Raw genomic sequence first — 13,886 nt, 5'->3', positions numbered from 1 at the left:
AGTAGAAGTATCATTTGAAGTTTGTCACTTTGTGTAATATTAGCCTACTTGAAATATGTCTATCTACTGGTATACAGTGTCTCAGTATTGAAGGTAATTTTCTCAGAAAAAACTTCAAGACCCTGGTAAGTGAATTCAGTCTTTTTTACATATTTTAAGGTAGCTGCTGAAAATGTGTGCAAACACTGAGGAGGGTCGTGCTGTAACAAAAACTGGTTTAAATCATTGGATTGGATACAACTTTATTGTCAAATGTGCACAGCACAGATGAAATTCCTGTGATTTAACCACAAAAACATGGCAGCGTTGTCAAGGAAGAAGTGGATAGCCATGTCGAAGAAATGGGCGACACAATGTAGATATTTTGAAAAGCTTGGCAGCCAGACGGCTGGTTCTCGTTTACACAGACGGAAATATTTTTGGTGGATGTAGTCATAATAAAAATGTCTTGGGATTGATTGACAGTTTAGAGTTAACCACGGTGTGGTTCGGTTCCAAGGCATACCCCCAAAGCATCCAAGAGCAGAAAGAACGGTCGTGATTTAAAATCTGGTTATACATGCCATTATTTTTAATTGGCACGGTTGTAAAGAACTCTTTTATGGTGTACTATTTACAAGACATTCTCATTTTACAGGAACTTTCAAGTCAACTTATTTTTCAAAAAGTGAGTGGTTAAAATTTTGATAGCGTCTTCATGTATTTTATTTTTGTATTTAGTTTACGTAAGTGCTTTGCGTGCTTGCTCGTGACTCAAGCTCACATACTTTTTGGCCTGGCCACCACAATAAACATAAGCCTCAACACACTTAGAATAATTAAACCATTTAACTTTGGACTCAACCGGTTTAATACAAATTCATATAACTGACCAAGTTGGATGGAAAATGTTTGAATGCCAATGTTTCTGTGACTTTATGTAGGCATATGAGGCACTTCATCCTGGCGGTGGAATATGCATAAAACATTCAAATTATTACTCACAGAGGATGTCTAATAAAACACTCTATACACTTTTAAAAGTAACCATTGCATGGTTACAGACTTTCGTGTATTGTGCACTTATTTTGAGACACAAATAAAAGTTGCAGACTTTCTTGATACAAATTACTCCTACTCTAACATTTTTCTTTGTGATCTTACTTACTTAATGGTCGTTTTTGTATTATGAAATGCTAGACTGCTGTTGTGTTGTGCTTACTTTTTGTACAATTGATTAATATCTGTTCTCCATTCTGGGTAGATGGTTGTCTTTTGTTTGGTAATGAACTGTGTTGTTTTATGAATACTGTGAATACACTTCTAATCAACATAAAACACACTTTTATCACACATTGTGGTATGTATTCTTTGTGTCCATCTTAAAGTTCATCAATTTTGTGTGTATCGTGTACAACTCAGGGAATGAGTGTGAATTCTGACGACAAATGCCGATGATCCAGTGTGACATCCATGGTGGTCGCCCACTCACCGCAGACCTCCTGCGGTACTTGCGCTGACTGTTCAACCACCATATCTTCGACGTCTGTCCAGTTTGCTGACATTCTCGTGACGCTCTTCCAAACGGCTTTGTGTATCTGATGGAACAAAAATACATATTATAATAACTGAACGAGGCGGGAACGGGACGTCTCGCGCAACGCTAGCGGCTAAGCTAACGGCTTATAACACTCATGTAATGACAACACAGTGCTAGTCGAAGCTACCGTCGGAAAAAATTGAAAACTGAAACAACCTCCCCAAAAAACAAACTGGAAAAGAAGACGAAATTAAACAATTAACAATTACATGTGTATCGTCTATTTATGTGTATTGTCGAATAAATACAACAATAATGAAATGACCTAAAATGCCGCTGAGGCTATTTCAATGAAGAAATCGATGCTTGCTGCAATTAGCGGCTGGAGTAACTTTTGACAAAGGGTGAAGGTTCGAAGGTAATGGACGTCCGAATTAAGAAAAAAAAGACTTTAAAATAACATCTATGGAACGCTGTTGCACTTTTAATCGTCTGATTATTTTAAATGTTCTATTATTTTAGGACCTTGCCCACAAATATTTGTCATATATTTTATGTTTTTCAAATGAATATGCTGATAATATCAAAAGATACACTTAAGTGTATTACTTTTATTATAAGTATTTTTGCATATAATAATATTAACAATGGTTTTCCCAAAGAAAAGTTGACCAAACTTGTGAATCATTTGTTTGATTCACAGCATAATTGCCAAGTCATTTTTTTGACTCCTGCTGGCGAAGATTCATGATCATAATGTATTGCATTTGGTACTTCTGTTTCCAAATTGCTGAGAAATCATGAACATGATCAGTGTCTTCACATAAATATCTTTATTCATTCATTCATTTTCTGAACCACTTCATCCTCACTAGGGTGCTAGAGCCTATCTCAGCTGTCTTCGGGCAGTAGGCGGGGGAAACCCTGAACTGGTTGCCAGCCAATCGCAGGGCACACAGAAACGAACAACCATTTGCGCTCACACTCACATCTAGGGACAAATACGAGTATTCAATCAGCCTGCCATGCATGTTTTTTGGATTGTGGGCGGAAATCGGAGTACCCGGAGAAAACCCACGCAGGCACGGGGACAATATGCAAACTCCACACAGGGAGGCCGGAACCGGAATCGAAACCCTGCACCTCTCCACTATGAGGTCAGCGCGCTCACCACTGTATTACCGGGCCACCTCAAAATAACATATAAAGAGTATTTGAACAAATTTGTGATTTCAGAAGGATACCCTTTTTTAAATTAAGTAATTAAGTAGCACACGTCTTGGATAGTCGAGAGAAATAAGTATTCTAGCAAAAAAATGAGACAAAATTATTTTTATGTTGTTGGTAATTTTAGGCTATTGTAATTTAAGCATTAAATTTCGTTCGGCAACAGTTGCTTCATATCACGTCATATGTTATGGTTGCCTTAGCAACCACGGAGTCGGTCGGTCACGTGACATATCCGGTCGCGCTCCCGCCGCGCGTGCTCTCTAACGATGAACTGCTTGATGGTTCATTTTTAATGAGAAATGGTGGCTCATTATTTCAAATGAGCGTTTGGTTACGCGTAAGCGACTTGCGTGTTCGTGTTGTAAAGCGGGGCGCGTGTTCGCGGGTGCGCGCACGCAAGGTCTGACAGGCGGTGTCTTGGGTGTCACGTGATGTGTGGAAGCGAGCGGGTAGCAACTAGCGAGTGAGGCAGACAGCGAGGCGTGTTTTAGTCTTTCACGGATGTAACCGGCGACGCTCTGAGCGAACTCTCGTGGAGGAAGAAGCTCCGATTTCTCTCGCTATTCTTCACTCAGACCCCACCGTGGATGTGACATTTGCAGCGTTTTGGCGAGACGGAAACGTAGCCGCGTGGGGGGCTTTCTTTCACAGGGTTCATTGTTGTAAGCTGCCATTGTGGATGTCCCCCATGTTCCAATTGGATGATTGACTGCGAGACGTAAAGGCAAGGACCAACGTTTTTAAAAGTGTATTTATATTCTTATGTATTTTAAAATACAACGTCAGAAGAGAAGTTCTGGGAACAAGCGACAGGGTGGGTCCACTCAACACCCAGGCGAGGATTACCTCCTTGACCGCCTTTGTGTCAACAGGCTGTTAGGACAAAGTTGAGACAACATCCATCATTGTGTGCCATTGTCTCGGAGCTGGTTGACGAGGGGTGGGGAGCAGAAGCCCCACATGAGCACAGGTTGTCCGGCAGCGACACGGCGACAGGCACCGCGATGGCCAACGACTCTGTACAAGTAAGTTGGCCAAAGCTCCATTTGAATCGCCCTGCTTTTTCACTGAACGTGCATTTCTTTCATTTTCTTTCTTGTATCCTTCACTCCCGAGTACAGTGCAATGGTTAAAACACATCAGTAGCCTACATTTTTAGGTCATCTATGGAGTTGTGCTCATTTGTTTCCATGCCCTGGTGAAATATTGTCATTTTCTTTTTGGGAAATACTGAATGACTGGTAACTGAACAAGGACCATCTCATAATTGTCTTTATTGCTGTTTCAATGTTTAAGTAACTTTCCCCTAATGACATAAAGAACGGTAAACATCTTGCAAACTCTGCCTGGGTGTGTACAGTAAACGTATACAGTATATATTTTGTCATCATCATGATACTGGCTACATTTGTGAAAATCGCCCTCAGACACATTATTCTGTTCTACCCCTGGAATGAAACTGTTCATAAATATCATATATGCAGTATTTAGTTCACTCCTACAGTATGTGTTTTCTGCAATAAACAAATGAGTTAGGCCACAGATATCAAACTCTGGCTTGCTGCATCATTTTATGTGGCCCGCAAAAACAAATTATTTATATCAACGTCATGATTCTTGTCTATGAAGTGGTAATTAAAAATACAAATAAAAATAAAAAGGCAACAGTTTCTGACATTCAAAGAGGTAAAAGTACATTACAGCACATTGTTCCAGAAATAGGAGAGCCAACCCAATCTTACTGGTGTTTTCCCATCAAGAAAACAAGATTAAAGATTCCCGTTATTGAACTATACAAAGTATATGTCATGAGTACAGGTCATGACGCATTTCTCATTGTGTAAAAATAGCTTTCCTGTGACCTCACTCACCACTATGTTGGAGGTGCACACATTGTTTTGTTTCGGTGCTTAGTGAATGTTTGATAAAGTACCTATCTCACCGACCAGCGCATGTTTGCAAGTGTATGCACACTTGGCAAATGTTGGTTTTACACCAAAGTCGCACGTGGTCATGAAGACCTTTGCCAAACATGTTCAAAGTTTCCTTGGAACAAGAAAAGCTGTTTGCAGCCATTAAAATTGTTGGCGAACGTCTTTGCAGCAATATTGAGTATTGTGGCCATTAACATAAACAACTCCTTTCCAGAATGCCTCTGTTGGTTTTCAGTATTTTAAAACTGGAAAGTCATTCTACAATGGTGACATCCAAAAGACCCTGTTAAATGACAATAGATATTGTCTTTTAACACAAGGAATTCTGCATGGAATTTGGTGTGAAGCTATCGTGTTACATATCCTCTCCCTATAAAATTATTACAAATGATCCAGGCAGCCAAAAATGTTTTTCCGGTCAGTAATTGGGACTAGAATTTCAGCTATTCACAATTGGACCGGTTTGTCTCTTTCATGACAGATTGAAACATTTAAAACCTTATATTAGAGACACGTGGTGGCCGTAGTAGAGTGTCCTGAGGAACTCCCAGGTACCGGTACTCAGTTGAAGCGGAAATAGATAGTTTGTTTCCTATTAATAATATACTGTAGGACACGTCTGTGTTTGGGACCTGGATGCAGATCCCTACATAGGGTTCAATCACTTTTACATAGGAAGTGTATATCATATACAAAGTAGAGTGTTTTGACTAAAAATGCACATCCCTGGATGTTTTGTGTGCAAATGGTAGGAGCAAATAGTGGTATTTGTTTTGAGAGCACACATTTTACGTGACCACTTTCCTGTACGACTTGCCATTTTCATTGTCCTGGGATTAGTAACATAGAAAACATCACCTGCATCAAAAAGTCCTCTTGAAATTTATGGCAAAATCCTCTAGCAGGAGGGTTCACAATGTGGAATCATGCTCATTCATTTCAATGAGTTTTTCTCCATGGACATTTTATAAATGTATGTGTCGACGTATTAAGTGTGGGTTTGCAACAAGTAATTAAGGGTAGCTGCAAATGTCACACAGCTGATTGGATGTCAAGTTTGTCTGTTGGAAAGTTTAGCAGTTGATGCAATAAGGGGAAGTTGTCATTTTCTTGAAGCATGAAACAGGATATACATTAGCATTGCGTTATGCCAATTGGAGCTGGCCATTTGAGAACCAGTGATATCGCATTTCTTTGGGGGGAAAATGTGGTGTCACGGTATCTGATGGTTCAGTATATTTAAAATTCTGGGAATTTTAGTGTTGTTGATCCAAGTGAGCCTCACAGACCGAAGTGAACCTCACCTCATTTTGATTACTGATTCAAGATATTCATTGTATCTTGGTCTTCTTAGGACTATATAACTGTTTGTTTCATCGACTCCTGGCCCAGTTTATGTCCACAACTTGGGAGGTGAGGCAGTTCTTCCATGGGAGTTAATGAAGGCCTATTTTGTTTTTATTTGCATCCCGAGGACATGAGTCGAGCATGTGCAGCGGCAGGTAGTAAAAATGAGACGGTCTGAGTTTAATTACGCTGAAGACGTGATGACCTGTTATCAGACTGCTCTAAGAGCTTCACGTCGGCTGACTTTACCACTTGACACGGTCCTAGCGCTTTGATTTGACGCCGTGGTGTCTCAAGGCCAGACAGAAAAGTTCTTGCATTGACGTAGTTGTTCCGTCACATTTTGTCCATGGAAAATGACCAGTGTTGGAAAATATTGCAGAACAGATACATACATCTCAGCATATTAGTCTACCAACCTATTTAGGACCAAAAATCATTGATTTGAAACCTCCATCAGGAAGCCAGCACATCTTACAAGACTGAAATGATCAGGAGACATAACCCTACAAGAGTTCCTCTTTTATCGTGCTCGTACTCAGGAAGATCACAAACCACAGGGACGTATGATCATTAAATACTAGGATTGGCGGCAAGTGGCAAAGGATAGAGCTCTATTTGCTACAGTTGAGCATGATTTCCTGTTCATTCATAAGTACGTGCGTGGAAGTGAAACCACTCGACTTATTTGTCTGCACCTGAATTCATTTTTTTTTTTTTGCCCAAATCAAAAATACTTTTGGGAGGGCAACCTGGCTGCACTTTTGTTGGTCAAAGGTCCATGAAAGAACAAATCCTGAATCTACTGCACTTTAAAATTGCCGCCTGTGTGCAACCCAATCACTTTGTGAAATCTCATTCAGATTCATTCTTCCCATGACGTTTTATTTGTTTGCCCCCACAGGAAGGCACTATTAAACACCCCCCAGTAGAAGCTCACACTTCCTCATAAAATACTCGACGGGAGATGAGAATACGAGCGAGTTCAATGGACCACATTGATGGATCTGCGGCCGTTTTGTCTTGTGTGCAATGTTTTTGTACGGTCTATTTTCGCACCGATATGGAGTCCTCTGAGGAATGCACTGGAGTCCGCCTTACAAGGCCATACCATGACATAATCAGACAGATATGCACAGTCCTTTTTTTTTTCCTCTGACGTCACTGCCCTACAGGCATGCACAGTCCACAGCAAAGCTGACAGTTAAGCACATGAAGACACACACAGATCACATTCTCATTCATTCCAGTGGTAGACATCCAGTCAAACAAGATTGTGTTCTCCCAAGCGATGATGTCATTTCTACGCATATTTTTTTTTCTTATACTTCTTATACTCTGCGATTGGTTGTCAACCGGTTCAGGATATCTCCCACCTACTGCCCAAGACAGCTGGGATAGGCTCCAGCACACCCTCGACCCTTGTGAGGCTAAAGCGAATTAGGAAATAGCCGGATGGATATACTTATACATAACTTCCTCATATTGAGTCCTCTAAATGATGACATGCTCTGTTTGGTCTGGCGCTCAAAAGAATGTATTACGTTTGTACGACTTGCATAGTTTGGAATTGTGGCTCGTACGTAAACGAAGTTTGGAATTGCTTTTGCCTTGGCTCTCATTTGACAGTACAGGTGTCAATTTGATTACGTTACGTAGCCAGGTTTCCACCATGCACTTCAGGCTTCAGCCCAAATTGTTTCCACTGCTTGTAGTGTGACAGAGATGGTGAAAGCTACGACAGACACCTAAATTGTGTGACATCGCAGCGATACAACTGTGTGCATTTGGACAAAGCATCCAACTACGAAAATAAATGTGACGAACAGTATTACGTTATGACATGGCCACAAGCGACAGAAATTCCTCTTTCTCAACTTGCCCTCTTTGTTTGAACGCCGCGATTCAGTGTGGTTTGCCTCGGAATTGTAAATGTTGAACAGCATTTCTGCTGCAGGATTTGCAGGCTGGAATGCTGCGTCTGCTGAGCAAATAATGTGTTTTCAGCCCTGTACTATATACTCACTTATACTCTGAGACCCGCTATAATGGAAATGCACCAAAATGAACTGAACCGAAACATATTGCTTGGTGGAAGTACAATATTAGTTTGATTGTGGGTGGGGGGGCTGGGGTGGGATCCTCTGAGGCTCACATGGCCTCACCCCCCAGAGCAGAGGGCTGAGTGTCTAAAGGGCATTATGCCGATGCCGACGGCGCTCTGCAGCCTCAGCAGTACAATGGCACCTATTGTCTGACACCCGCAACCTAGATCACATTCAGTTCACTGCCAGTTCATTTCCCCACATCCTTTGACTGAGGCGGTTGACGACCACACCCTCACCATCTGACCATCCAAACCCGATGCCCCATCAAGTCTTCCCTTACAGTGTGTTTGACTGTTGATGTTCGGAAGCTTTTGTTAAACAGTGTTTGTGCATCCTGGTTGGTGTTTACATCCACTTATGTTCCTCTCTAAAAACTTCAAAGTATTCATGTGACTTGACAAAAATGTTACACTGCATTCTGGATGGAATTTGAGCGACCTTTACGGTCCGGGTCACGGTATCAATTGAAAAGATCTGGCAAACTTTCGCTGGGCCATTTATCTTTAATTCTCCCAATATTATAGCAACTACTAGAAGACTGTATAATCTCAGTTGAACTATTTCACGGATGCCAGAAAGATTGAGACACAGCTATGGAGTCCTATTCTGCCAGATGCGCACAAAGGTCTAATCAATCTAAAATGGTTCCTGCTTTTCTTCAGTTTTAGAGGAGGAGGGTGGCTCTGCCTAGCTCATGTGACAATGTGTCTGTCACCCGATGGTTTTAACTGGATTCAACTAGCTATGTGTGATATATAAGGAGGCCAAACGAGAGAGAGATCACAGTAATTCAACAGCCTACTTCAAGTCACCTATCTAATTAAATGTGCCAAGGAGGCCCAGTCAAACAAAGCCCACTGGATCACTTTGTCAGCGAACCCCCGATTTATATTGTGTGAGGCAATAATAACTGATACAAGAAGCTCACTCATCCACTAGTGAGTATGTTTTAGTGCTCCTCTAACCTCATTCATGCAAGTGTAAATATTCCCCCGTGTCTTTGATTCTGTGTCACGAAACTGCAACAGTTTCTCATTTTCACTCTCATGCAGTGCCAGGCTTGTCATGTCAACACCGTCAGCCTTGCACCCTGACGTACCTTGACCCCTGACCCTCCCTCACCATGGCAGCGCCCAGGGCGACATGCATCGATCCCAACGCCATTGCTGCCTTGCTGTTGAAACGTTGCCCCTCTCTTTGCCGGCGTCCTGGCAAAGAAATTGCGAACAAGGGCAATCCCTTGACGTGTTCATCCTCTTACTCACACCATTGATTTTCCGTCCAGCAGGGGTCCGGCTGGTAAAAAAGTTCTTGAACAAAACAATGGGCCACCTTAACAGGATAAAAGAAGCATGCTTTCCCTAGAGCTGACTCGACAAACACAAGGCTCAGTTGCGAATGTGAGTGCACGTGCGTCTTGCTGGAAAGTAGCTTTGTCGTGAAACAATGCTGAACCATTAAATTTAATCCTGAAAGTAGTACAGTTAAAATACCAGAGTGAGCCTCGTGAGAAACATCACAGTTATAGTGCAATGTTTATTTTAAGATGATGTCACACTTGAATCGGACATCACGAAGGGTGGACTTCAAAACTTAGCGTTTTCATTATTACCTCTGGTACGTTGCTGTGTTTTGGCATCACTGTTTAGCCATAGTGTATTGTGAAGTTAAAAATAATGTAACTAGAAATGTTAAAACTGGAAAGAACTTTCCCAAAAGTTTTACATACATACCTTCATCCAGCTCTTATCTCCATTAGGGTCTCGGGTGAGCTGAATCTTGTCCGGTGACTTTGACCAATGGACGAGGTAAACCCTGCTTTGGTCACCATTGCAGGGCACAGCTACTCACATTCACTCATATGGACAATTTTGAGTCTTCCATGAAGTAATGTGGATGATTTTGGATCATCCCCCCAATGATCCATCCATTTGGATGGATGGGGGGGGGGGCAGCCATAGTATTTGGAGAAAAACCACACAAGCAGCGGGAAAACTTTTAAACTCCACATTATAAAGATGAGGTTGAATTGAATCCCAAATCTCAGAACTGGAATGTCAAGACCTGTTTTCGCAAACAAAGGAGTGTTTGTTCGGGAACCGAATAAAACAATATATTCCGTCATTTTGTATTTCAGGTCGTCTTTTCCGGTAATATTCTCAACAAAACCTCCATTCGATTGACTAGTTTTGAGTAAAGTGATCTACCACCCTTACGTTATCGTACCCCCTCCCATGTTTTTCTGCACTGGTTCTCCTCCCTTTTCTCCAAACTACAGCTGTTGCCTCTTTTCTTCTTCCCCCTCCGTCCTACCAAAGCCACCCCTTTTGTTTTCCCATTTGGGCTGAACCTCAAGGGCTGTCGTCTACTGGGGGATAATTAGAAGGAAAAGGCCTGTTGCTCCTGCAAGCAACACTTTGCAGACTAAATATGGTCACCTGACTGAATTGTTTAACATATTCACTGCAGTGTAGACGTTTGCGTTGGTGTAGAATCATACTCATGTAACTACAGTAGATAAGTTAACCCAAATTAATTTGTCTTTTGCCGTAATAAGCTTCAAAATATACAGAAAAGCGTATTCACGTCACAGCACATTCAACCTTTACGTTAAGTATAGATGAGTTGTGCATGTTTGTGTGTGAGGGTGTGACCAACATATTGGGTGAAGGAAAAGTCCCTTGAAACAGTGTGTGTGCGGATCAAGTTACGCTGTGGACACATGCGTGAATACTAATGGCTTTGGAATGACAGATTGAAATAATTGCATTATAAAAAAATGAAAGCCTCTTTGAGATATGCAAAAATAGTCAAATGAGCACTCAGCTGCTTTGCTTTTTACACACAACTCGTCAAGGAAAGAATATGTATGGTGTAGTGTTTAGCTGAAGTTAAATTATTTTTTTATTCATATACAATACAATACAATACAATACAATACATGCTGATTTATATGCAGTGGATTGAAACTGAAGAGGTTTACACATCCCTGTTCAATTGTGAGGTTTTTGTGATGTGAAAAAATAGACCATGATGAATCATTCCAAAACTTTCCCCAAAGGGCAGGCAAAAAATAAACAACTGATATAACGTGGCTCCAATATATACACACCCTCTTACAATGGCGATGTGGCTGCGCTCAGAATTAACCGGTCACATTCAAACTTACAGTTCGTTCGTTCTGTGTCCCGCGTCAACTGCAATACGCTTTGCGCGCAAATGCGAGAACATTGCACTGTCGTCGCATTTTTGGGCTTTTAGCAGTTTTGACATTGCTGGTGCATTGTGGCTTTGCGGAGATATATGGAGTGTTTGTTTGTTTGTAGCGTTTTCTTTTCCAAATTGTGTTTTGAAGTGCAACTAAATGAAGCACATGATGTCCCGTAGAAAGTTGCAAGCAATCATACACCTTTGTCACCATTCCTCGTCTGTCGCATTTCAACCTCCAGTTTCGGCGCTCACTCCTGTTTGTTAAACATATAGCTGAAGGGAAGAATTAGCGTTGGTCTTTCCTGCTGCCTTACCTGCAAGGGGGGACAGGGCGATCACGGAAATAGCTGTCGGCAGGATGAGCTATTAGCTGATTTATGTCCACCCGATGACCTGACCACACACATACACACAACTGGTACTTTACAACCATCGGGTTCCTATGCGTGTCCCTGCAGAGCACTGGTGTCAAATTTGTATCCGGCCTGCACCATCATTTTGTGCATTACCCAAGGTTGTCAGAGTTTATGAAAATGTACCAAAAACATTTTACCAATGTTGAAAAACTGAAACTACATTTTACGTTTTCACAGCTAATGAAAAGCAATTATAATTATTGTGAAAATATCTTTGTTTTTCATCTTTGTCAATTAATACATGGGTTTTCAGGGAATTAATTTAAATATATTGACTTTGTCTTGGCCGGTTTTAAGATGGTTGTTCTGTGTGGCCATACGGAGCAAGGAAGGAAGTGGCTTTGTATTGGCTGCTGCCCGGTGCTTGTCGGTGCTTCCTGTCTGTCTAGCTATCGACGGTTGCATCAAAATCAAGTGCCTTTTCGTCGAGTGGAACATCTTTCATTAATTTTTTGGAGTTTGGTGATGGGTGGGCGGGGGGTACCAGATTTTGGTAGCAGCAGTGAGGTTGGTTGTGGTTTTGTCGTCCCCCCTCCCTACTTTTGAAGTTGCAACAAGCCTCTCTCATGGGACAATTAACAGAGAGTTTGCTGTCAAATTCGATCTGGCTTTTAGGTAATGGACTGAAACACTTTTTCCCCTTTTATTGAATTAAACCGTGGCTTCCGCAAAGCAGCCGTTACTCAATCAACCTGAAATCGTTTACACAACCCGAGGTCATCCCATCAAATTATAAACCTTAAACCCAGCCAACCGGTATATTGCTGCAAATGTTTCACTTAGCAAACCGCCGTCTCACAATCGGATAATTCGGCAGCAGTTTGTGGAATGACCTATAAAGAGGGGGCAAGTGCGCGCAACACAACAGTGACGGAGAAGCGAGTGTACACAGCAGCTGGTCTGCCTCTTACAGCTGTGATGTGTCCCCTTGTTCGGCATCAGCGCTGTCCAGACAGAAGAGCGATGCAGAAAATGAATGCCAAATGAAATGATCCTGTTTGGTAGGGAAAGCTGTTTGCTTTTCCCAGAATTAAACATGAACACTTTTTAGGGATTTAACTGAAATGATGCAACATGCTAGTCTTTGCACAAAAGCATACATCTGGTATTTATGTCGCCATTTTCAGTTATGCACAAGAAGACGCACATCTGTTAAATGGTGGTTGTTTTTTTTTGTGCACTCAACCAGGCTCTGTAATGACGTGTTGTAAACATAAACATGGACTACACGGGCCTGCTCCACTAGTCGTCACAGTTGTTGACACACCTTCAACAAAACCAGATAGACAAACACACACATGAATTGAATCCCTTGAGAATCTTCTCCACCTCACGTATTCACTCAAAGACTCAATTTTGAAAGACATTGTCAGAGTTACCTAATTTAGCAACACGAGCCAGTCATATTATGCCTAAAGTGTGGGTGTTGAATTGGAAATGGCAAAAAAAGGAGAGTACCTGATTGTATTAACTTGATATGACACGCATGCATGACCGGTCCGGCAAGAGAAACTAGTCTGAGTGAAAATGCTTGCAAGGAGGTTATGTTAAATAATTACATAACTCAAGCTTCACTCGATGTGAGCAATGTCTTTACAGGCTGAGTGGACTAGCGTTGACAGAAGATGATTTAGTAGGGTTGGGCTATTATGGGAAAAAAATAATGATCACAATTATTTTAATTGATATCATTGACTAATTTCAAAACCTTGTCATCATTCAACTCCCAAAATATAAGCAAATATGCAGTCACTTGAAAGAAGCAGAAAATAAATGAGCAACAAAGTCAAATAGTATATTAAAATAATAGCAACTGCCCCCCCCCCACACCCCAAACAATAAATAAAAATAAAGAGCTGTTGTTCCTGTTGTAGCTTGGCTTCTTAGGGGTTGTGTGTTGCATGTATCCATGGACGCACACGCTTACAGTAGAGAAAACAAAAAAGAGGAGAAGAATGTTGCCTCCTGTTGACGATGCCGTCTGCCACCCATCAGCGATTACGCGTGATGGCTGCACCACCCCCCCGTCACCGACAGGCGAAGAATATTTCTGGGCCAAAATTTTGAACTCAGTAAGTCTCGGATTGGCGCGCTCCAGTCCGGCACATTGGCTCTTGCCTCA

At 41.6% G+C, this 13,886-nt stretch overlaps 3 protein-coding genes across 3 annotated transcripts in view; 2 read left to right on the top strand and 1 right to left on the bottom strand.

Moving 5' to 3' along the window:
• LOC127613503 (UPF0575 protein C19orf67 homolog) overlaps window positions 1-13,886 on the bottom strand; it is a 61,266-nt gene that overhangs the window by 3,613 nt on the left and 43,767 nt on the right. The window contains 1 exon segment of the mRNA XM_052084567.1: window positions 1,472-1,577. Coding sequence (XP_051940527.1) covers window positions 1,472-1,544 — 73 coding nt within the window. The 5' untranslated portion in view covers window positions 1,545-1,577.
• The window catches only part of prr36a (proline rich 36a), a 90,460-nt gene that overhangs the window by 40,805 nt on the left and 35,769 nt on the right, over window positions 1-13,886 (top strand). The window lies entirely within an intron of this gene.
• Window positions 3,076-13,886, top strand: part of pkn1a (protein kinase N1a) — a 32,826-nt gene continuing 22,015 nt past the window's right edge. Inside the window, exons 1-2 of the mRNA XM_052084070.1 lie at window positions 3,076-3,563; window positions 3,622-3,774. Of these exons, the coding sequence (XP_051940030.1) occupies window positions 3,754-3,774 (21 nt within the window). The 5' untranslated portion in view covers window positions 3,076-3,563; window positions 3,622-3,753. The remainder of the gene's footprint in view (window positions 3,564-3,621; window positions 3,775-13,886) is intronic.

This window comes from Hippocampus zosterae, chromosome 13 (assembly GCF_025434085.1).
Source record: "Hippocampus zosterae strain Florida chromosome 13, ASM2543408v3, whole genome shotgun sequence".
Classification (NCBI taxonomy): domain Eukaryota; kingdom Metazoa; phylum Chordata; class Actinopteri; order Syngnathiformes; family Syngnathidae; genus Hippocampus; species Hippocampus zosterae.
The sequence above is the reverse complement of the archived record's forward strand: the minus strand, read 5'-3'. Positions and strand labels throughout refer to the sequence as shown.